This window comes from Zalophus californianus, chromosome 4 (genome assembly GCF_009762305.2).
Source record: "Zalophus californianus isolate mZalCal1 chromosome 4, mZalCal1.pri.v2, whole genome shotgun sequence".
Taxonomy (NCBI): Eukaryota; Metazoa; Chordata; class Mammalia; order Carnivora; family Otariidae; genus Zalophus; species Zalophus californianus.
This window is the reverse complement of record NC_045598.1, coordinates 165,055,412-165,081,842: the sequence shown is the minus strand read 5'-3', so window position 1 is coordinate 165,081,842 and position 26,431 is coordinate 165,055,412. Positions and strand designations below refer to the sequence as shown.

Here is a 26,431-nt window from a genome sequence, read left to right as displayed (position 1 = left end):
GTTAGTCGATACATGTTTTTAATTATACAAATTAATTTTAACTTCTTATATCATTCCCAGAATTTTCAGTTTGAATAAAAAGTCACCTGATTTTAATACCCATTTTATTATATTAAAGCTGTGTACACATCTGCTGTCCCTCTTAGATTATGTTCCTTTGAAGAGCAAGGATGTTATCATATTAACATTTGTATCCCTAGAAACTGGCACTGCACCTGGTACTTAGTACTCAGCAAATGTTAAATGAATTTGCTTGAATAGGAAATCTTTTAATAATGTATAACAAAAGTGCACTGATACTACATACTGGCAGTTAAAAATAATGTAAAACCATATTTATATGATTTTTCTTTTTTTGCCTATTATTTCTAGTGATACCTTAATATTGGAATTCAATTTCACTTTTGTATAATCTTTTATAATTTTTAGATATAAAATCAGTTTCCTGTATAGGTAACTTTGGGTCATCAACCTAACATGGCTTATGATTTCACAAAAATTGTATCAGTAATTTTATTCCCATTTTTGCCCTCATATTGGAGCATAAGCCACAATGAAGGTAGGGAGGTGTTGTCTCATTAAAATATATCTCCAATATCAAGCATAATACCTGGATCATTGTGGGTGCACAACAATTATCTGGTGAAATAATTGAATATGTCTTTTTAAAATAAATATCTATATTCTTAGAAGTATATTACAACACTAGTTTTGAGGTTCCTTTTTCATCCCATGCATTAGCAGCTTTGTTTCCCTCCTGGGTTGATGGGAATGTCTCTGTCATGCTGCCATCTACTTTAACCTGACTTGCCATATCATTAGGTGTATCCTTAGAAACATAATGAAATTCTAAAGATAGCCACATACTGAGTAGCTGGCAGAGTGTAGGCCTAGTAATGATGTTGAACATTCTTTATAAAATTGATGGATCTTGTACAAAGCAAGAGCTCAATCAAGGGCAAAATACTCCAGGGTGAAATCCACCTCTAGGTTACCATCTGCATTTCAAATATTTTCTGATTGATTTGACTCTGGATGGAATTTCCTTCCAAGTTAAATATTCCCATTACCCAACTTGATTTCCTTATGAATAGTGAAGTTGAAAATATAGAGCCGTTTCTCAGTCAATACAAAAGTATAAGGCAATGAAACTGGAAGAGGGGAATGAATGTAAGGCCTTGTGAATACCAAATTTGGACTATGACCTTGCCAAAGTTTCCTGATATTGCAAAAACATACAAAACCACTGGTTTTTAGCGATTCATTTCAGAATTGATATTTTGATAGGATTATATAACATAGTTGTTGGAATAGAACTTTAAGATTCTATCTGATACTAAATCAGGCAGGTAAAATATTACTATGCCAGTTTTACAAATGAGGCAGCTAAAATTCAGGGAACAAGTTCAATATGATCAATGTCCTTTTTTACCATAGGAGAGACTAGAATCTAAGTCTCTCCTGTTTACAATAATACTACTTAGTCAACTGTATGAAATCCTAAGTTTTTCTTTTTTGAAAGGTCTTGTGATAAACAAGTTTATACCAAAGAGTCAATTTTCTGAATAGAAAGCACACACTGGAACTTATGAGTATTTTAGTGTATTTATTCCCTGTTTTAGAAAACAATGCAATAAGAAAACTGGTACATTAATTTGCCGAAGGTCACTAAAATAGTCATTCAGACATTATCTCTGAATCATATTTCAAGCTATCATCCATATTGTACTTGAAATCTATATATGCACTAGTTAGGATTGTTAAATATGTATTAGGTAAAGTGCATATTTCTAATTAAATTACACTCTCATTTAGATTAAAGAAAACATAAGATGAGAAGTCAGAAGTATATTTATAGCACTGATGAGTTGTAACAATGTTGAGAACTCAGTCGTATGCTGTACTACTTAGTGGTATCAAATGTTACCATACAAGGTAAAGTCACTAGCTTAAAAAGAGTAAAAATTTATTATTTTTTATTTTTTAACTTATTTTTTTATTATGTTATGTTAGTCACCATACAGTACTTCATTAGTTTTTGATGTAGTGATGCATGATTCATTGTTTTTGTGTAACACCCAGTGCTCCACGCAGTACGTGCCCTCCTTAATACCCATCACCAGGCTAACCCATCCCCCCACCCCCTCCCCTCTAGAACCCTCAGTTTGTTTCTCAGAGTCCATAGTCTCTCCTGGTTCGTCTCTCCCTCCGATGTTCCCCCCTTCATTTTTCCCTTCCTTCTCCTAATGTCCTCCCTGCTATTCCTTATGTTCCACAAATAAGTGAAACCATATGATAATTGTCTTAAAAAGAGTAAAAATTATAAGACTTCATATTTTCGCTGATGTTCAATTTATTTCTTATGTCTGATTGTTAACTTTTATGGTGAATTTATTTCTAACAGAAGTATTCATATCTGGATGCTTTATAAATTAGAAGTTTGAGAAATTTTTAATTTCCAAACGGAACTTTTATTTGATTTTATTGACATTAATAACATAGGAAAAATTATATACAAAGGTGAAATTTTAATAGATTTTTTTATAGTTTTCTTTCCAAAAAAATTTGAAAATTAAAAAATTTTATAATTTTGTGGATGTTTTGGACATGGTAAGTTGAAGGGTCTATTAGATATCCAGGTAAAGGAGCTAAATAGGCAGTTGAATAGCATGGTCTGGAGCTCAGGAGAGACATCAAGACTGAATATATAAATTTGGGAGGCATAACCTAAAAAGAGTATTTAAAACCATGGGGTCAGATGAAGTTATCTTGAAGAAAATTGTATGAAAAAGGGAGCATAATATTAAGCACTAATCCCTGGAGTGTTCTAGCCCTCAGTCAACAGGTTAAAAAGATAGAAATAAGAGATGATACTGTAAAAGGAACAACAAATAAGCCAAAAAGAAAACTAGCAGAGTCTGAGGACTGGGAGGCCAATAAAAGTGCTTGAAGAAGGAAGGAATGAATGATCAGTTGTGGCACATGTTGCTGAGAAGTTTCTGAATAAAGAAGGTACAGAAGTTACCACTGGATCTGGCAGCTAGATTTAACAAGAGCAGTTTAGTAAATATATCAGATACAAGGCTGATGATGAAACTGGAAATAATTGTACATATATCTCCCTCAAGAGAGCTGCTTAATAGGTTTCCTATTAAAGAAAGGAGAGAGGTGCACCTGGGTGGCTCAGTCGTTAAGCATCTGCCTTAAGATCCCAGGATCCTGGGATCGAACACCACATTGGGCTGCCCGCTACACGGGAAGCCTGCTTCTTCCTCTCCCACTCCCCCTGCTTGTGTTCCCTCTCTCGCTGTGTCTCTCTCTGTCAAATAAATAAATAAAATCTTTTAACAAAAAAAGGAGAGAAATGGGGAAAATAATTGGAAGAGGATGGAGATGTAATGAGAGTTTTGCTTGTTTGTTTAAGATGGAAGATATACATTATGTTTGCATGCTACTGAGAATGGACCATTGAGGAAGGAGGAACTGGTAATTCAGAAGAGATAAGGAATATTTAGGAATAAAGTCCTTGAGAGACAGAGTTTAATACCAGCAGCACAAGAACTAGTGTTCAGCGTATGTAGAGCAAAAACACCTTCTCCATTCCAACAGCTGGGGAGGTAGAGAATATAGGTGCAGACACCAGCGGGCTGATAGATTTGGTAGTGCTAAAATGAGGGTATGCCTGTCTTATTGCTTCTACGCTCTCAGTGAACCATAAGGGAAGAAATCAGGCAAAAGAGGATGAGAAGAAGAGAGAGAATGAAAAAAAACAATTGGAGTGGAATGTCCTTAGTCTTATAATTAAAGAACATCATCTGGCTCGTATATGGCTAAATTTACCATATATATGGCTAGATTGTATTTCTATTGTTCTTAATAATACCTATGAAAAGAACTTAGAGTCTGTCTTTTCCGCTCCCCTTCATGGTGAAATATTAGTAGCAAGAAATTTTGTTGTGTAGCAATAAAGAATTATAAGCTGTTCAATATTTCTGCTTTTCCATTTAAAACTAGATCTAATTCTTTTAGCAGTAAACAACTGTAAAAGTCCCCTTAGTAGGACATAACTTTGTTTTGTTTTATTTGGTAATGGCATAGGATTGTACTGAGACAATATAGTATAGTGGTTAAAACTCTGTTTTTTCTTGAATTCAAATCCCGCCTCTGCGAAGAGCAAGCAATCACTGAGGCTCAGTTTACCCACTTAAAAATGGACATGATAATAATACTACATAAGGATTTGTTTTAGCTTAAGAGTATAAACTTAGCCTTTAGCCTAGTGCTTTGGACAATATATGCTCTCAATAGAGACACCAATCATTATTATCATTTTTTATTGGAATCCCTCCTAAATTAATTGTTCTTCATGTTTAACTGTATCTCTTTCTTAGATACACAGACTTTATTTAGTTTGACACAATATATACCTGTGGATGAGACAGATATGTTGACAGCTGTGAAGTTGTTTTTAGTAATACATTAATTAATTAGATTTAAAGTCAAGTGTTGTAAATGTGTAGTCTTTTGGACTGCTCCATCAGAATGATAGGCAGATAATTGCTCTTTTGATTTTAAAATGACACTTAAAGTTTAATAACATATTTTAGAAATTTCATTTTAAGTAATATCTTTCAAGATTTATAATGTAGTTTACAAGTTAAGCATTTTTTATTTCAAAGTCTCTATCATTTTTATTTAAGAAATGTCCTTTGGGTAGGTTCTCATGTCTACATTCCCATTTTAACTGCCCTAAATAACTGTGTGATGTTGGGCAGGTTTCTTATCCCTTATAAGCCTAAATTTTCTCATTGGAAAAATATGGATAATAGTAGTACCTAGACTTTTTCTCAATCAATGAAAAATAACTCATAACACAGGATTTGAAAGATAGTGTCCAAAAATATTATGTATTAACAATATTAACTATTCCCATGCTCTAGTTACATACTTTTTCCCTGTGACTATTATTGTTTCTGTGGAATAGTCAGCTAGTATAAGGAGCACAATTTACAGTAGCCACTTGATGAATCAAATGCTAGAATAACTGAAATATAAATGGCCAGTCCTTTTTGGGGGCACAAGGAAGGGCAGTTATCATTTATTGTCAATTTAATAAAGTTTTGTAAGTTAAATCCAAACTATATTTGGATGTTATACCATATATATAAATAGCCTATTATATGCCATTTCCAGAATGTTCGTTTCATAATATCATTACAGGTGAGACACCAGGTTGTTAAAACCCTTTATCTTTGTTGGAATTTCTGTTTACATACTTATGTTAGAAAAAAATAAGGAATGAATGATAGACTCCAACGTAGAACAAGTACAGATTTTCATTTCAGCAATTAAATTTAAAGAATTTAAAAGAGAATCAAGCATCTACATAAAATTTATAAAACAAAAAGAAAAAGCAAATAAGAATGATAAATTCTGAGAATTTTATGTTCCAAAAAGTGAAAAATTAATATCAAATAAAAATTGTCAATCTATTTTTATATTTGTGACTAATACCTTATTAAGTTCTAGCATTGTATAAGTGCTATTTTAACTATCCTAAGTATGTGAGATCATTTCACCCCTAATTCCCAAGGAGATATAGTATGGCTCCTTAAGTGGTTATTTATTTTCTCCAGTGGCTATAGCTTCTATTCAATACATAAAACAAGAATGATTGATTCTAAAATTATAATTTTGTCTGCCCACAAACACAGAGTATAGTCAGTATGGAGATCAAACTTTGCATAAATAAAGAAAATAGGACAACAGTGTTCACACCAAATAATTGTTCCTGTGTGTATTTAACTAAATGCTTTTAGAACTCAATTCCAAGAGGAAAAAAAAAAATATCTCCCATCTTTCCTTAAGCCCCATCATCTTCTATTGTGCTTTAAAATCTTAACCTAATTTATTAATTGAGAGAAAAAGGAACAATATGTGTCCACCACCTCTCTTTTTCAAGTTGAGCAGACCCAAAGGCAAATGCATATTTTCACATACTGCATATTAGTTGTCATATCGAAGTCATCTTATTTTAACGACTTGGTTTCACTTTAAGCACAGTAAATCTGACAAAAGAGCAAAAACATCTTTTTTTCCCTCAAATTCATCTAAGACATGATTATATTTACTGATTTTATTTCAATATACTTTTCTAACATTGTTATACATTCATCTTTATTTTTGAGAATGTTCATTTGAGGCTTCAAGCTTTATGCAGAAACAGACTCCAGTGCTTGGGAAGCCTCAAGAGCAAAAAATAATGAAGTTTTCTTATAAATTCATGTCATTGTTATTTTCCACTTTGAAAGTAGAGCACATTTCATATTTATGTCACTTCTTTCCAATAAAAGCATCTTAAATGTGAATCTCGTATGTAGAACATCACTCCCCACTAATATATTATAAAACCCATACATATATCAGTTTAGTTTGGGTGAAAACCATCCCAGAGCAATTCAAGAAAACATTAATGACTCAGTTTATTACAAAAATACTTCACAAAAATCTCTATCAGTATTGCAAAATCAAAATTGTCCAGAGTCTGTGATGCATTATAGATGCTCTGCTAAGGGACACATGGGTATTACAGAACAAATTCACTTGGATATTGGAACCAAGTCCCTACCCCATTCCCTCAGTATTCTCTAATATGGGCTTGTTATTAACAACCAAAAACAACTGTTCCAAAAAGGAGCTCCTATGAAGGTAGATTTAATATTCAGAAAGAATCGCAAACAGACTCGGTGCTGAGCTCAGAGTCCGACAGGGCCTCGATCTCAGAACCCTGAGATCATTACCTGAGCCAAAACCAAGAGTTGGACGCTAAACTGCCTGAGCCACCATGTGCGCCCCTTTTTTTTAACATGTCCTTTTTTATCTTCTTTCTTTTTTTTCTTTTTAAATACATTCCATGTTGGGCATAGAGCCCAACACAGGGCTTGAACTCATGACCCTAAGATCAGGACCTGAGCTGAGATCAAGAGTCGGACACTTAACAGAGTTACTGCTTTTCATTCAGTGTCAGGCTTAACATCCCACCAATATCCTTTTTCTTTTTTTTTTTTCGTTTTTTTAATTGATATGTTCCTTTTGATTCCCATACAACATTGAGAATCAGAACATTACTGTGTGTAGTACTGATTTTTTGGTTGTGTATGTGTATTGAGCTATAACAAGTTTACTAGACAGATTAACAGATTGATATATTATGAATCTATCTATCTATCTATCATCTATCTATCATCTATCTATCTATCATCTATCTATCTATCAATCTATCTATCTATCTATCTATCTATCTATCTATCTATCTATCTCTCTATCATCTATCTATCTCTACCTATGTATCTATGTAACTACCTACCCACTCAGGATGTTTATAATAGAATCTCTTTATTAGTACCACCAATATGCAAAATAATTTGAAGTTTGTTCAGTTCTATTTGTGTCTGCTCATTTCTTCTTTGTATTCCTAGAACCTAGCACAATGCTTGGAATATATTAGGTTGGTAAGTGAATGAATGAGTGAATACCAGTTATGTGTCTGTAATCCAGCAATTTGTGTCATTAGTTTAATATGCAACTTAAAAAATAATTTATACAAGTGCTGAATCCTACATTTATAATTGTAGTTTAATAATAGCTTAAATGGAAATTTTAATAGCTTCTTTGTCTTGATACTTAATTGCCATATGCTTTAGGGTAAATCTACTTTATGGCAATTCAAAATAATATTTTGTTCCATTAACCTGAATAATTGGAGTTAACTATTATTAAATGTGTCATATACTGTATACAGAAGAACAGTTACTTTCCTATGGTCTCATACTACTCTCCTCTTCTCTAATGATTTTTTAACTTTTTATTTTTGGACACTTTTATATGCAGTTGTAAGAAATAATAAAGAGATCCTATATACTCTTCACCCAGTTTCCTGCAATGACAACTTCTTGCATAACTGTAGCACAATATCCCAACCAGAAAATTGATTTTGATACAATCTATCAATCTTATTTAAATTTTATGAATTTTACATATATCTGTGTGTATATATTTATTTAGTTCCATGTAGATGTGTATGACCACCACATGGTAAAGACACAGTACAGTTCATCACAAGGATCCCTCATGTTATCTTTTATAGCCATGGTCACAGCCTTCCATCCCCTCCCCAAACAACCTCTGGTACACACTCATCTGTTTTCCAACTTTCTGATTTTATCTCTTCAAGAATGTTACATAAGGGGAGCCTGGGTGCCTCAGTCATTAAACGTCTGCCTTAGGCTCAGGTCATGATCCCAGGGTCCTGGGATCCAGCCCCACATCGGGCTCCCTGCTCAGCGGGAAGCCTGCTTCTCCCTCTCCCACTCCCCCTGCTTGTTCCCTCTCTCATTGTCTCTCTCTCTCTGCCAAATAAATAAATTAAAGAAATCTTAAAAAATAAAAAATACCATTTACTTAAAAAAAAAGAATGTTACATAAATAAAGTCATATAGTATGTAACCACTTGATATCATATTTTTTCACTCTGCATAATGCCTTTCAGATCCACTTAATTTGTCATGTGTATTGTCATTCCTTTTTATTGCTGAATAATATTCCATGGTATGAATAGACAGTTTAATTATTCACTTGTTGAAGGACATTTGGGTTGTTCCTACTTTTTAGCTTCTATGAATAAATATGTGTTCAGGTTTTTATATGATAATGTCTTCATCTCTCTGGGATAAATGTACAAGAATGTAATTACTGAGCTGTATGATAAGCATGTTTAGTCTTGCAAGAAACTACCATACTTCTTTCCAGAGTGGCTATAGCATTTTATATTCCCAACAGCAATGCATGAGTAATTTCATTTTCTTCAGAACCTTGCCAGCATTCAGTGGTCTTATTTTTTATTTTAGCTGATTTGATACGTATATAGTAACATCTCATTGCAGTTTTAATTTGCATTTTCCTAATGGTTAACAATGCTTAACAAATCTTTTCATGTACCATCCAGTATCCTTTCCATTGAAAGGTTTTTGTCCATTTTTTAACTGGATGTTTTTTCTTCTTCCTCCCCCTAGACCACACTTGAGTTTTAAGAGTTCTTTATGTATTCTAGATAGAAGTCCCTTATGGAATAGATCCCTTGCAGAGAAAGCTCCCTGTGGTTTTCTTTGCATCCTCTGCAGTCTTTCACAGAGCATCTAATAATTTTTAGGAAATCTGTTATTTAGCTACTAAAATGTCATGCCTCTTCCTGAAACAAGTTAGCACACAAATGAACAAAAAACAGCTAAAATTATTTTTTTGTGTGTAGGGACTGAAAAATCACCTCAAGCATTTCTTAAGTTAAATTTCTAAAAGCACATAAATATGAGGAAGGTTCTAAACTGTAAAGTCTGGAACTTTGAAATTGATTTTGGTAGCATCAAGATTAAAGGTTTGTTTCTGTCTTTTGATAGGTTCTGTGGCCACTGCGTGTCGTGACCCAGGGGTTCCCATGAATGGGACTCGAAATGGGGATGGACGAGAACCTGGGGACACTGTTGTTTTTCAATGTGACCCAGGATATGAGCTTCAAGGAGAGGAAAGAATAACCTGCATTCAGGTAGAAAATCGATACTTCTGGCAGCCCAGCCCGCCAGTCTGTATAGGTATGAATTAAAGAACAATTAACATTTTATATAAGTATAAAGGATAAAATGGGTATTGATGTTATTAAGAACAAGATTCTAGAATAGGTTCTATATGGGATCTAAGATTTCAGGGATCTATGAACTCCTCAAAATGCACAAAATGTTAAATGATCATAATTTTTTTCCTAAGGAGAGAGTCCATAATTTCATTAGATTCTCAATGGTTTAAAGATCCTGACCAAAAAAAAAAAAAAAAAAAAAACCAAAAAACTTAAGAATTAAAGCTCTTGAAAAGTCTCAATTTTCCATTATCTACTAAATATAAATGTAGTTATCCACTGCTTTTAAAATTTAAACAGTAGATGCAGATTCTGCATTTGAAATGGGCCATATTCATCTTGTGTCTCTAATAGCCATTTCTTGTTAAGAAAGAAAATGTTATGAAAACATGTTTGAGTTTCATTTCAAAGCTTTGGCTTTATATTCAATTCATGAATACTAAAATATGTTTTTATTTTGATAATCTAAGATTTGCAGCAGCTTGGTTCATACTTCCAACTGTCTGCCTTTTGCCTCCATGCTCAATTCTTGATCCTCCAAACTCAACTCTAGAAAATTAAGATACATACTATATCTCTACTGGTATGAGAAAAGTTAAAGGAATATACCTACTACCTTTAGCATAAAACCTGCTATATAATCTTTTAAAAATCTCATTATTAAGTTTTTAAAATTAAAATTGTCTAATCTCAAACCTTTTACTTCAAGTTTTTTAGAACTGGTGTCATCTTGAATTTACAATAGGTTTTGACCAAAGTATGTTCTCTTTACTCAAAATATTTCTTTATATATTCATTCATGGTTGTATTTCTTATAGCGTTCAGCATATGCTAATCTAGCACATTTAGGAAACAAAACCTCATTTTTATTCACTTATGCCCAAATCATAAATGCATTTTCAGTAAGCATTCATAGTGATTTTTTTGAGTCACATGGTAAGAGGTAGTGTTTAGTACTTCAGTCAGAAGGGAACAAACTCAAGCACTCAATTCAGATTCTTCTTACCCCATCTTGTAACTTCATATGCAAGAATTGCAAGCTCAAATTCATTAGTCATTTAGTGTGTCCTAGGCATTGTTCTAAACAGGATTTAGCAGTAAAACACAACAAAGAGGTTTCCTGTTCTTGTGAGCCTTTCTAGTGGAATGAAGGCTAAAAAAACAGTCTATATTTTCACATCATATTTTCTGTATTTTACATGTTGGCATTTTAAAAACAGTTAATTCATAAAGCAAGACACATCTAAAGGCTCAAACCAGCCAGGGAGTAATGACAGTTCTAAACTTCTGTAGAAAACGAAGCAGATAACAAGAAAAAAGCTTATTAAAGAAACTTAAAATAAAAAGGCACAAAATAAGGACATAGCTTGAACCAGTTCAAATTTAGACAGATTCCCTTTTACTCTTCATTATTTCCATTTCACATTTATGTTGCTCTTCATATACCACTGCAAGATTCTAGAACATCAAGCATTAATTAATTTACATTTACCATAACTATACTTATAAAAACAAGGAGTAAAATACAGTTAAGAAACATTTTCAGAGAAAAAGAATGAACTTTTCATTTGTTAGTTTACTATTCAGTTAACCTAAAAAAATCCAATTAAATTAAAACACCTCATTCCAAACAATTGGAATTTGACTATCTCATAAAGAGAATCTTTGTGTAAAGAAGAAATGATAGAATACTACAGACTTACTATAGGAGTTTTTGATTTATTATAACTCTTGAAACTAGTTAAATGGTGTTGCTTATTAGAATTACCAGGGGGTATATAATGTCAACTGTTACTATGTTTAGAATCCTAAAGTATCCAACAGCCTTACCCTAGAATTCTAGAAAACACTAAAATACAAAACATAAACGATGAAAGAGTTTTGTGATAGGCTATTATAAAATTCCATTTGTAGACAAGACTTAAGCTTGCAAGTCCTAATTCTAGGGGAAAAAATAGTGAAACACTAAGTCTTTCTTAAATTGAACAGGTTGTGGAAAGTTTTTTTATGGATTGATGCTGTGTATTATTTTTTGGTAGGAAAAGATAGCTTGAGGAGAAGATATGCATTAGAGCTTCTCTGAGGAAGAAAATAACCTAAAAAAAAAGTCTGAAAAATTGCTAAGGCTGCACAAATCTTGACCTCTGAAACTGATAAGAAAGAACTCCATGATTGGAAATACTATGCCAAAGATTAAACCCTGAACTTTTTAGAAACTCCATAAGTCTATGTCTCAGACCCTGGAGTATAAAGCATTTTGCTTGCATAAAGTAGTTAGCCTTTAAGCAAGTACCAGATAGAAGGACGTCATCTTTAAGAGAGTTAATGGAATTCATTCCAACAAAATTGACATTGTGAAGAATACTTTGACATTGCCAGAGGGAAAGTAGTAGCACTAGATATGATGGCAAATAACAAAGACATTAGTGTGGGTGGGCTGCTGCTAAAGTCAGTATACACAAATAAACCTAAATGGGGTCAAAAAAATTAAGATTGGACAACAGTTGTCAGTAGTTGCCTGTGTAAATGCTTCTTAAGAAACGACACTCAGAACAAATCATTTTAGGTTAGGTTAGGTTCCATGGAACCTAACTAAAAATTTAATTCATAAATCCATTTAACTTAAGGAGAATCCTATTCTGGATGCTTGATGATTAGATACATAAAAGTAAAAACGTATTTTCCAAATGCCATTTAAAGTTTAGTATTTTTAAGGCAAAGAAAATTTTCTTTACTCAGTATTTGGGATATACAAATGTCAGATAATATCTCTACTTGTCTCAGTGGCTTTTGTAGATTTCCAGAATCAACTACAACAATGAACTATATTGGAAAAACTTTGGTAAATAACTTAAATAAGGGCATCAGAAGAATTTTTAGACGATCTTATGCCTAAATTATAGTATGATCCCAGCGTCCTAGGATGGAGCCCCATGTTGGGATCCCTGCTCAGCAGGGGAGTCTGTTTCTTCCCCTCCCCCTGCTCAAGCTCTCTCTCTCACTCACTCTCTCTCTCTCTTTCAAATAAATAAAATAAAATCTTCAAAAAAAAGACCAATGTTCCCTGTGAAAGATAAGGAAAATTGAAACAAATTTGCTCTCCTAGGCTCCCCCAAATTACACATAATCCCACTACCATAGTTTGTGGGGAAAAAAAACACAGAGAACATTTTGCTATCATTCTTCTTTTATACATATATGCATACATATATACATTTACCATTATTACACGTATTTTTCTATTTTTTTCAAATTCACATATAAGTTTACAAGTTCTAAAGGTAAAATATGCTATTATTTTTATCAAAATACATAGCTACAAATTAGATTGTTCATTCATCTCCAGTTATTTTTACTATTTTCATAATCAATACAAGGAGACACTAGCAATTCCACAAACTTTTATGGAATGTGTAGTATGTGCTGAATCCCAGGTTTAAAATAAAATTTAAGAAACAGTCTTTAGTTTACAGATTAGTGATGAATTCAGACACCTGAATATAATATTTAAGTACATATGGTAAGGGAAATGATGGAGATAAAGGTTGTGCATACTGGAGAAAGTTGAAGAGAACTGAAGAAGAGTCTGGGCTGGGAATTTCCAGGAAAACTTTCTGGAGGAAGTGACAAATCTTGACACATAAGAGTTCTATACATGTAGAGGAGAAAAAACATTTCAGCTGAAATGAATTGCATGGGCAAAGGCATAGAAGTGCCAAGAACTAGAAGCAGTTTGATAGTATTTGAGTGTAAATTATGTGTCTAGAGTGGTGGTTGATGCAATTGGGAAGGTTACAAGGGTCAGGTGATAAAAATTATATTGGAGCTGGGGCATTATCATTCAGGCAGTGTGAAACAACTGCAGGATTATATGCATAGGCATAGTATGATTAGATGTTTTTATTGGGAGAAAGATGAATTGGAGGAAACCAGAGGCATGGGAAACAAAAAGCCATTGCAATAATTCAGGAGGCAGATAAGAATCAGATCTAGAAATATGGTAGCAGGAAGGAAAGAGGAATAGGTTGAAATATGTCTATGAGGATCTATGATGTAGAGTCTTGGTTAGTGCTTCTTATGGATTGGCACATGGATGCAGCAAAGAAAAGAGAAGAATCTTAAGCCTCTAGCTTGGGAATATAGGTGAATGACAGCACTAATCAAACAACTTAGAAATACAAAAGGAGAAACAAATTTGAGTTGAGGTTTGGATATGTCATATACTCTGTGTTTGATGTGCCCATAGGCTATCAGGTAGAGAGAGCTAGTGAGCATTTGGGCATATGGCTTAGAATTTAAAAATTGGATATGGTCAACATGGAAAAATGTAACAGAGCAGAAATCAGAGTTGACTAGGCAAAGTACTCTGGAGAACACTACAATTATAAGATGAAATAGAAGAAGACACATGTGGCAATAAAACTGAAGTCTGTACAAAGACACTAGAAGAAAATTAGAAGTGGAGTTCCAACAAGGAGAGTGAATTTAAGGTGAAAGTCAACCCTGAAGAAAGGCTACAGATATGATGAGAAAAATAAAATCAATCAATACAAAAGTCTTTCCAGGCTAGGCTAGGAAGCGATTGTGTTGGGGGCAGGGAGGCTAAGGAAGATAGCAATGTTTGGAGAGGGAACTAGAGGTTTGAAGAACCTAATAAAGCCATCTTTGAGTCCATAAGCAACAAAAGTGTTATTGTGTCTCTGTAAATATAATTTAAAAGAAAAACAATTCTAAACCCAAATATAAGTTGTCTCGGGATGAAAACTTTGGTGCTTTTCTTGAAGATTATTTTTTCCTGGTGGTGACCTGCTTTGCTAATCATGTTAGTCTGCCTATACCGTAAATATAACACCCAGGTGAAGAAAGAGCCAATGAGATTAGACCTCCTTTTCAAAAGACTTAGTTGTAAAATAAAAAACAAATTATAAATAAATAAGGAGAGACTTTTATTTATAAAGAACTATTGCAGTGTGGGTGTTGTGGGTGGAACCATTGTGATAGGGAGAACAATGTGACCATAAGATCTACAAGCATCTCAAGAGTTAGGCAAAAGGGATTCTTCTTCTATAGAGTGGAGTATATAAGGCTAGAAAGAACCATGTAGGGGGAAATGGGATGAAAGCGTGGCTCAATCCATCAGTAGCACAGAGAATGATGTCTTCCAAGTCCATCTTGTCCTCAGGAGGTGTTGTGTGCTGGCTCAAGGCTGAAGGTGGATCAAAGTTCAGGGGCTGAGAGGAAGGATGAAAGCTTAACCAAAGTTTGGTTACAAGCATGTTATTCCGATTAATGAGTGAATTCAGCTAATCATTTGAGTGAAAGAATGGTAATCTAGAGGGTCTTATCACAGGAAAATAAGGGGGTTCCTTTAAGGGATCCAATCTCATACATGGTAAGTGAGTTTTATCTCAGTCATATGTGGAAGGGTGGTTCCTCACAGTAAGCCCATTTAACCAAACACAAAAGGGTGAGGGCATTTCTTAATCATCAGGTAAAACTCAACATTTTCAGTTGAAAAAAAAAGTGAAAAGAAATAGGTCATAAGGAACTTTGTTTTATTTTTTGGATGAAAGACTCCCTGACATGTCTGTGGACAAAGGGGATTAAGCCAGAGAGATTGAAAGTGATAAATGAACCAAGATTCCAGAGAAGGAAGAGTGATTATGTGACCAGGTTGAGGATATTATCCTGATTAATAGGAGAGAATCTTTATCCTCTGGTTGTAGAGAGAAATATTCAGGAGTTATTGAAATTTGAAGAGAGAGGACTATAGAAAGTTGACATATTTATGTCTAATCATTTGGTAAGATCCACAAAAAAATGCAGATGATAGGTAAGCAGTGGTGAATAAATTAAGTCTGGGCAAATAAATATTCTCAATAGAGTAGGGACTGAGGTTAACTACTCTCACTTAGATGCTGAGGCAAGGGTAGTGGAAGGCCATGGAGAAATGTACTAGCGGACATCCATAATTTAGATGGCAGACATTACCAAATTATAGTGATGATTTTACATATCTATACTCAGGCAAAGAACAGAGATCTGAATGAAATTGTTCCTAGAACCAAAACTCTCCTTCTTCCAAAACCAGTTTGATGCTGTCAAAAGAATGCAAAATGTCTGATAACTGAATGGTAAAATTTATGTGAGAAAACTATAATTTTAAAACTCAGATAAGAGAAGAATATTGGTGCACTGATTACATTCAGATCATGAGAACATGATCTGAATCTCTCTCTCCTGTGTGTGTGTGTGTGTGTGTGTGTGTGTGTGTGTGTGTGTGTGTGTGTGTTTATATCCCCACTGTCCCACTCCAGGACTGGGGTCCTCCCTATCTTCATGGCTCTATTTTTTCGGAAGCTGCCAATTCTACATATTATTTTCAATCATAAACTGTTAAATACAGAATTCAGGGGGTGGAGCAAGATGGCGGAGGAGTAGGAGACCTGGGTTTCGTCTGGTCCCAGGAATTCAGCTAGATAGGGATCAAACCATTCTGAACACCTACGAACTCAATAGGAGATTGAAGAAAAGAATAGTAACAACTCTCTGAATGGAAAAGTGACCACTTTCTGGAAAGTAGGACGTGCAGAGAAGTGAATCCAAGGCGATATTCTGGAGGATAGACAGCGGGGGAGGGGGCCTCTGTCTGCTGCTTCTGGCAAGTGATAGAGCAGCAGAGCACAAAATCAGAACTTTTAGAAGTCATCTCCACTGAAGGATGTCACTCCAGTGGCTAAGCGGGGGATGGTACCCTCACGGGACAGTGTGGTCTCAGGACCCTCAGGTCACAGAGAGACCAGGGGTGCCTGAGTGTGGCAGAGCTCCCAGGTATTGGAGCAGGGAAGCTGGCTGCAGAGACGGAGTTGAGGAGCTGGCCCTCAGCTTGGGTTGCCAATTAACTGTGATCCGCCACACAGTCAGGCCATTGCTCCTCCAGCAGGGACCCAACAAGCAGCAGATCCAGGGAGACTCCCCTTCCTCCCCTGGGAGGAGTGGCGCCGGAGCGCACCGCAGGGATCTGCTGGGTTTGGAGACTCCACACGGGGTCGGGTGCCAGAGATAGAAATGCTTGGTCACAGGAGTGCGACCAGAGACTGGGGAGACCAGAGTGACTGACTGCTTTTCTCTGGGGGCACACTAAGGAGTGGGGCCCCGAGTTCTCGGCTCCTCTGGGGCGGAGATTGGGAGGCAGCCATTTTCACTCTCATCTTCTAAAGCTGTACAGAAAGCTTGCAGGGAACAAAAGCTCCCGAGAGCAAACCCGAGCAGCTTACGTGGCCTGGACTGGCAAGGGCAGGGCAATTCTGCCTCCAGCAAAGACATTTGGGAACCACAGCAACAGGCCCCTCCCCCAGAAGATCAGCATGAACAGCTAGCCAAGACTAAGTTTAGTGATCAATGAGAACGGCACAACTCCAGCTCTAGGGGATTATTGCACATAGAATTCATGGCTTTTATACCATGATTCTTTAGTCTTTCAAATTTAATTTATTTTTGAATTTTTCTTTTTCCCTTTTTCAACCAACATCTTATCAATCCCTTTTTTAAAAAATATTTTTTTTGTTTTTCATTTTTAGAATCATAGTCTATCCCTTCATAGTAGTTACCTTTATTTTTGGTATATATATATATATATGTTGTTCTCTCTTTAAAATATTGAGATACAGTTTCTTCTAACAGATCAAAATATACCCTAAATCTCTAGTGTATGGCTTTGTTCTAGTCTCCTGCCTGATCACATTCTCTCCTTTTGTCTTTAAATCCTCTTCTTTCTTTTTTCAAACCACTTCTTATCAATTCCTTTTATAAAATCTTTTATAAGTTTCATCTTTAGAGTCATATTCCATCCCTTCACCGTATTAACCCTTATTTTTGTACATAAATAAGTTTTTCTTTCTTTAAAATTTTGGGAGGCACTTTCTACTAACAGACCAAAATATGCCAAAATCTAGTGTGTGGCACTGATCTATGCACCAGCCTGATCATATTTGATCATATTCTGTTTTTTTGTTTGTTTGTTTGTTTTGTTTAGTTTCTGTTTGTTTTTATCTTTTTCTTTTCCTATTTCTTTTTTTTTTTCTTTTTTATTTCTTTCCTTTTCTTTTCCCCCGGTTTCAGGTCTTTTCTGATTTGTTTAGTATATATTTTCTGGGGTCGTTGTTACCCTGTTAGCATTTTGATCTCTCATTCATCTATTCTCCTCTGACAAAATGACAAGGTGTAAAAAATCACCTCAACAAAAAGAACAAGAGGCAGTACCAACTACCAGGAACCTAATCAATACGACATTAGTAAGATGTCGGAACTAGAGTTCAGAATGATGATTTTAAATATACTAGCTCGGCTTGAAAAAAGCATGGAAGTTATGAGAGAAACCCTATCTGGAGAAATAAAAGAACTAAAATCTAACCAAGTCGAAATCAAAAAGGATATTAATGAGGTGCAATCAAAAATGGAGGTTCTAAATGCTAGGATAAATGCGGCAGAAGAGAGAATTAGTGATATAGAAGACCAAATGATGGAAAATAAAGAAGCTGAGAAAAAGAGAGATAAACAACTACTGCATGATGAGGGCAGAATTCAAGAGATAAGCGATACCATAAGATGAAACAACATTAGAATTATCGGGATCCCAGAAGAAGAAGAAAGGGAGAGGGGCAGAAAGTATATTGGAGCAAATTATTATAGTGGACTTCCCTAATGTAGGGAAGGAAACAGGCATCAAAATCCAGGAGGCACAGAGAACCCCCCTCAAAATCAGTAAAAATAGGTCAACACCCTGACATCTAATGTAAAACTTACAAGTCTCAGAAGAGATCTGTAACCTACAATGGCAGAAACATTAGACTGGCAACAGACCTATCCAAAGAGACCTGGCAGGCCAGAAAGCACTCGCATGATATATTCAGAGCACTAAATGAGAAAAATATGCAGCCAAGAATACTATATCCACCTAGGCTGTCATTCAAAAAATAGGAGAGATAAAAAGCTTCCAGGACAAACAAAAACTAAAGGATTTTGCAAACACAAAACCAGCCTTACAAGAAATATTGAAAGGGGTCCTCTAAGCAAAGAGAGAACCTAAAATTCATATCTTTCAATAGTTACCCTGAATGTAAATGGGCTAAATGCCCCAATCAAAAGACACAGGCTATCAGATTGGATAAAAAAACAAGACCCATCGATATGCTGTCTGCAAGAAACTCATTTTAGACCCAAAGACACCCCAGATTGAAAGTGAGGGAGTGGAAAACCATTTACCATGCTAATGGACACCAAAAGAAAGCTGGGGTGGCAATCCTTATATCAGACAAATTAGATTTTAAACCAAAGACTGTAATAAGAGATGAGGAAGGACACTATATCCTACTTCAAGGGTCTATACAACAAGAAGATCTAACAATTGTAAATATCTATGCCCCTAACATGGGAACAGCCAATTAATAACAAAAGCAAAGAAACACGTCGACAACAATAAAATAATAGTGGGGAACTTTAACACCCCCCCACACTGAAATGGACAGATCATCTAAGCAAATGATCAATAAGGAACTAAAGACTTCAAATGACACACTGGACCAAATGGACTTCAAAGATATATTCAGAACATTGCAACCCAAAGCAACAGACTACACATTCTTCTCTAGTGCCCATGGAACATTCTCCAAATAGATCACATCTTAAGTCACAAATCAGGTCTCAACTGATACCAAAACATTGGGATCATTCCCTGCATATTTTCAGACCACCATGCTTTGAAACTAGAACTCAATCACAAAAGGAAAGTCGGAAAGAACTCAAATACATGGAGGCTAAAGAGCATCCTACTAAAGAATGAATGGGTCAACCAGGAAATTAAAAAAGAATTAAAAAAATTCATGGAAACCAATGGAAATGAAAACACAACTGTTTAAAATCTTTGGGATACAGCAAAGGCAGTCCTAAGAGGAAAGTATATAGCAATACAAGTCTTTCTCAGGAAACAAGAAAGGTCTCAAATACACAACCTAAAACTACACCTAAAGGAGCTGGAGAAAGAACATCAAATAAAGCCTAAACCCAGCAGGAGAAGAGAAATAATAAAGATCAGAGCAGAAATCAGTGAAATAGAAATCAAACGAATTGTAGAACAGATCAACGAAACTAGGAGCTGGTTCTTTGAAAGAATTAACAAGATTGATAAACCCCTGACCAGACTTATCAAAAAGAAAAGAGAAATGACCGAAATAAACAAAAGCATGAATGAAAGAGATTACAACCAACACCAAAGAAATAAAAACAATTATAAGAACATATTATGAGCAACTATATGCCAGGATATTAGATAATCTGAAAGAAATGGGTGCATTCCTAGAGATGTATCAACTACCAAAACCGAACCAGGAAGAAATAGAAAACCTGAACAGACCTATAACCACTAAGGAAATTGAAGCAGTCATCAAAAATCTCCCAAAAAACAAAAGCCTAGGGCCAGATGGCTTCCCAGGGGAATTCTACCAAACATTTAAAGAAGAATTAATACCTAGTCTTCTGAAACTGTTCCAAAAAATAGAAATGGAAGAAAAACTTCCAAACTCGTTTTATGAGGCCACCATTATCTTGATCCCCAAACCAGACAAAGACCCCATCAAAAAGGAATATTACAGACCAATATCCTTGATGAACACGGATGCAAAAATTCTCACCAAAATACTAGCCAATATGATCCAACAGTACATTAAAAAGATTATTCACCACGACCAAGTGGTATTTATCCCTGGGCTGCAAGGTTGGTTCAACATCCACAAATCAATCAATGTGATACAGTACATTAATAAAAGAAAGAACAAGAACCATATGATCCTCTCAATAGATGCAGAAAAAGCATTTGACAAAGTACAGCATCCTTTCTTGATCAAAACTCTTCAGAATATAGGGATAGAGGGTACCTACCTCAATATCTTTAAAAGGCATCTATGAAAAACCCACAGCGAATATCATTCTCAATGGGGAAAAACTGAGAGTTTTCCCCCTAAGGTCAAGAACAAGGCAGAGATGTCCACTATCACGACTGCTATTCAACACAGTATTAGAACTCCTAGCCACAGCATTCAGACGACAAAGAGAAATAAAAGGCATCTAATCAGCAAAGAAGAAGTCAAACTCTCACTCTTTGCAGATATGATACTTTATGTGGAAAAGCCAAAAGACCCCACCCCAAAACTGCTAGAACTCATACAGGAATTCAGTAAAGTGGCCGGATATGAAATCAAGGCACAGAAATCAGTGGCATTCCTATACACCAACAAGACAGAAGAAAGAGAAATTAAGGAGTCGATCCCATTGACAATTGCACCCAAAACCATAAGATACCTAGGAATAAATCTAACCAAAGAAGCAAAGGATCTGTACTCAGAAAACTATAGAATACTCATGAAAGAAATTGAGGAAGACACAAAGAAATGGAAAAACGTTCCATGCTCATGGATTGGAAGAACAAATATTGTGAAGATGTCAATGCTACCTAGAGCAATCTGCACATTTAATGCAATCCCCATCAAAATACCATCCACTTTTTTCAAAGAAATGGAACAAATAATCCTAAAATTTGTATGGAACCAGAAAAGACCCCGAATAGCCATAGGAATATTGAAAAAGAAAAGCAAAGCTGGCGGCATCACAATTCCGGACTTCCAGCTCTATTACAAAGCTGTCATCATCAAGACGGTATGGTACTGGCACAAAAACATATAGGCCAATGGAACAGAATAGAGAGCCCAGAAATGGACTCTCAACTCTGTGGTCAACTAATCTTCGACAAAGCAGGAAAGAATGTCCAGTGGAAAAAAAGACAGTCTCTTCAACAAATGTTGGGAAAATTGGACAGCCACATGCAGAAGAATGAAACTGGACTGTTTCCTTACACCACACACAAAAATAGACTCAACATGGTTGAAAGACCTAAATGTGAGACAGGAGTCCACCAAAATCCTAAAGGAAAACACAGGCAGCAACCTCTTTGACCTCAGCCGCAGCAACTTCTTCCTAGAAACATCGCCAAAGGCAAGGGAAGCAAGGACAAAAATGAACTATTGGGATGTCACCAAGATAAAAAGCTTTTGCACAGCAAAAGAAACAGTCAACAAAACCAAAAGACAACCAACAGAATGGGAGAAGATATTTGCAAATGACATATCAGATAAAGAGCTAGTATTCAAAATCTATAAAGAACTTCTTAAATTCAACACCGAAAGAACAAATGATCCAATCAAGAAATGGGCAGAAGACATGAACAGACATTTTTCCAAAGACATCCAAATGGCCAACAGATGCATGAAAAAGTGCTCGGCATCAGGGAAATCCAAAACAAAACCTCAATGAGATATCACCTCACACCAGTCAGAATGGCTAAAATTAACAAGTCAGGAAACAACAGATGTTGGCGGGGATGCGGAGAAAGGGGAACCCTCCTACACTGTTGGTGGGAGTGCAAGCTGGTGCAACCATTCTGAAAAACAGTCTGGATATTCCTCAAAAACCTGAGAATAGAGCTACCATATGATCCAGGAATTGCACTACTGGGTATTTACCCCAAAGATGCAAATGTAGGGATCCGAAGGGGTCTGTGCACCCCGATGTTTATAGCAGCAATGTCCACAATAGCCAAACTTTGGAAAGAGCCAAGATGTCCATCGACAGATGAATGGATAAAGAAGAAGTGGAATATATATACAATGGAATATTATGCAGCCATCAAAAGGAATGAAATCTTGCCATTTGCAACACCTGGATAGAACTGGGGAGTGTTATGCTGAGCGAAATAAGTCAATCAGAGAAAGACATGTATCATATGACCTCACTGATATGAGGAATTCTTAATCTCAGGAGACAAACTGAGGGTTGCTGGAGTGGTGGGGCGTGGGAGGGTTGGGGTGGCTGGGTGATAGACATTGGGGAGGCTATGTGCTATGGTGAGCGCTGTGAATTGTGCAAGACTGTTGAATCACAGATCTGTACCTCTGAAACAAATAATACAGTATATGTTAAAAAAAAAAGTTAGCAGGAGGGGAAGAATGAAGGAGAGGAATTCGGAGGGGGAGATGAACTATGAGAGACGATGGACTCTGAAAAACAAACTGAGGGTTCTAGAGGGGAAAGGTGGGAGGATGGGTTCGCTGGTGATGGCTATTAAGGAGGGCACGTTCTGCATGGAGCACTGGGTGTTAATGCAAACAATGAATCATGGAACACTTCATCAAAAACTAATGATGTAATGTATGGTGATTAATGTAACATAATAATAAAAAACATTAAAAATATACAGACTTCAACAATAATCCCTTAAAGAATGTATTCTTTGCATTTCACTGACAAGTGTTGGAGCCTCTTTATCGAAGTGTTACTGAAACCTTTGTTTGGGGCTGTAATAACTCTAGTATCTGTCTATTTTCATCAACAAGTCAGACAACTAGAATTTAGGGATATGGTAACATTCAGTTTAAGAGTGTTTTATTGTAAAATGCTGTAGTTTCACAGATAATTATCCATTCTCACTCATTCATTATTGTCATAGACTCTTCCTCCATAAATACATAAAGAAAAGGTACCAGGGATGATGTGAAAATGAGCCAAGTATCTCATGTCCCATTATTCCACTTATTAGAGATTTTGTTTTGCTTTGTTTTGTTTCTAACTTTTTCCTTCAAGCTTCATATTTGTTCTTAGAACCTTGGGAAAACCATCTATACACTTCCTCTCAATGCTTATCTTCTACATGAAACAAAATAGTATTAGAAAGGGAGGGAAGTACGTATGTAATTTTGAAGCCAGTGAAAAAGCTAAATTCAATGTAACTATGTACATATGTGTTTAATATCTTAATGGTCTTTCTTGAAAGACAATACAGTATTCTCAACCATCCAATACTAAAAAAAGTCAGATGTATATGAAATCTTCTGAAGTTTTTAGAGAAGTGTTTATACAAATATTGATAGCTAATAAATTTTATTAATCACTTAAGGGTTTGTTTGTTTGTTTAAATTAAAGCACCCTGTGGAGGCAATTTAACAGGATCTTCAGGCTTTATTCTTTCACCAAACTTCCCTCATCCATATCCCCATAGCAGGGACTGTGACTGGACTATCACCGTCAACACAGACTATGTTATCTCCTTGGCATTTATCAGGTGAGTTCCTGTACATTTCTACATTTTAAAAAATCTTTTCTTGTCATTTTACCTTAGCATTTGCACTAGGCAAAGTTTTATTTCTGTATATGACATTTTAATTAATCTTTATTAATTCCAGTACTAATACTTTGCAATCAGCAGTTTGCAGCCTTGTATAATAGTATAGATGCCAGTGTAGTTCTCAAGACTAGTGGGTAAGCATCTTCACCAGATTTCAGTGTAGAGGAAGCATGTTAAAGGTCAAGTAGTTTATTGTCTCTCATGAAATGTGATTTCTTTATAACTTTTCCTCTCTCCCTGTATTTACCATCACTGCTTCATAAAATTCAGTTTTTCCCAAACTTCAAGATTAAAAGGTCACTATTTCTCAGGATTTTTTTCTCCTATTTGTGTGCCACCCAAAATCTTTTGGTAGTATCTAAATACCCATATGTGCAACATTACCATTCGGCTTGTGAAAATATGTATTCTACCTGTTATTTTTATGGTGATCTCATTAAGTCAAGCTGACAGAGAAGAGATGAATCATTCCTATATGATTTCTCAGTGTAACTTGTCTCATGATAGAGCTTTACTTGGGAGTGTTCCAGAATTTACAAATGTTGGTTAGTAATGTCAACTGCAGGGTAGCCTTAGTACTGAAGTAGCCGAGGATCCAGCTTCCTGTGTGGGAAAGAAGGTGGCTGACTTCGAGGTCAAACTCTGCCACCACTATCTGTGTTACCTCGGGTAGGTTATTTTTTGGAATGAACCTGTTTCTTCACAGGGAACTTATACCTATTGTCACAAAACCTGGTCTAACCTTTTCCCTTAATATTTCAGTGGGAGGGCTTAGGTATCAGCAACTCAAAGAGTTCTTTAAGCAGAAATGTCCTAATCTTCAGTGTCCAAGATTGATGTGCTTTGGCTCTAGTAACACAGCCCCTCCTGCTGGTGTGTTAAAGCTGCTTGGTATTTATGTAAAATATTAAGGTTAAATATGTACTTTTTTCTAATATATTGAAACCAGGTTTAAAAACAATTTGAAGTCATAAAAATTTGTAAAAGTATACATATGCCGACTTTTTATTTCTATAATTTGTAGTAATACATTGATAATTGGTAATAACAAAGCAACAGTGATAGTAATGTTAGTTATATGCCAGGACCCAGTTATGAGACAAATTGCTGAGGTTATTATACTCATTTTTACAGTTGAGAAAATGGCAGTACAGACATGAGAAATGTCAATTTGAATGATACAGGCCTTAGCAGACTTACAAAATTATTGTAGTTAATAAATGAGTGGTAGAAGGCTGTATTAGATGAAACGCATGACCTAAATTTGATTTCCAGCTGTGTCATTTATTATGTGACCCTAGAGAGATCACTGACATTCAGGGCCTTAGTGTACTCATTGGGAAAATGGAAATGATAATCCCTTCCTTATACCACAGGATTATTGACAAGACCAACTTAATATTTATGAAACTGCCTTATAAAATAGAATGTCCTATTAGAATGTACTCTCCTTTTTTTTTTTTTTTCAGGAGAAATAGTCATTACAACTAGGATTCTAAAATTTCCTAAAAAAAAAAAAAAAGACGACTTTGTTTTATTCTCATTTTTAAAGAAGTTACAAAGCAATATTTCAAAGTACTTATTTAGGCCCAAACTAGAAATTAAAAAGAAATGGGCTTCAGTCCATTGTTAAATAGGCTTTTGGGTTTCTGAGGATAATACATACAGCTATATCATTTATAAAGCACTTGCTTCTAGTGATTCTAGTAATGTAGGTAAGGAAGTTGTAATATGCATTAAATCTTAATGCTGCAAGAAATGTAGTTCAAAAAGGTTGTGTTTTACCCCAGAAGGGTAGTAACAAAATAAGGCCTTATCCTCTGATTTCTGCTATATTACAGCAAAAATTGCCAAAATTTAGGCCTTATACCCACCAAAAGATTTCAAGAGTAATTAATTGATTTAGACTTAATGAAGATAGATACTGAATAAATTAAACAGAATAGAACAGTGTGGTGGTCCCCTAACTTTTTCATGTTATGGGGCCCCTTATTTATTGAAGTTTAGAAACCCTGCATTACACCAGTCTTTCTTCACTATTTATGCACAGGTAAACTATCTGGATTCCTGTCCCTTATACATGCATACGAAAAGATTTAGAATTGTTGTGGAAATTTAACCTCTATAAATCCAGTAGATTTGGAAAGAACATTTCTTACAAGTTTCTTATTTATATGCAAAGATGATAAAATTTGACAAGATAGTTTTTCCACTGATAGATGTTTAACAATTGCAAGCTTTACTGGTTTTATTTAATATCATGAACTTGTTGACTTTTCTTAATGACCCAACTGAGTCCATCCTTTTCTCTGGTACAGTATGATCTAGGTAATAGACAAATGTTTGTATGTCTTTGGCTTCTAAATATTTGGATTCTACAATCATTATGGGACAATTATCATACTTCCAAAGGTTGTTAAGGCAAATCTGGAATATCAAAATATTGATTTGAATAATTTACATGCTAAAATGTCCTTATTTACACATTATTTAATTTTGACAAACAGGGTGTTGGT

At 35.2% G+C, this 26,431-nt stretch overlaps 1 protein-coding gene across 4 annotated transcripts in view; it reads left to right on the top strand.

Annotated features, from left to right (window-relative positions):
* The window catches only part of CSMD3 (CUB and Sushi multiple domains 3), a 1,160,406-nt gene that overhangs the window by 878,562 nt on the left and 255,413 nt on the right, over positions 1 to 26,431 (top strand). For all 4 annotated transcript variants that reach the window (XM_027574671.2, XM_027574666.2, XM_027574669.2 and 1 more), the window contains 2 exons: positions 9,453 to 9,644; positions 23,714 to 23,852. In XM_027574671.2, coding sequence (XP_027430472.2) covers positions 9,453 to 9,644; positions 23,714 to 23,852 — 331 coding nt within the window. The remainder of the gene's footprint in view (positions 1 to 9,452; positions 9,645 to 23,713; positions 23,853 to 26,431) is intronic.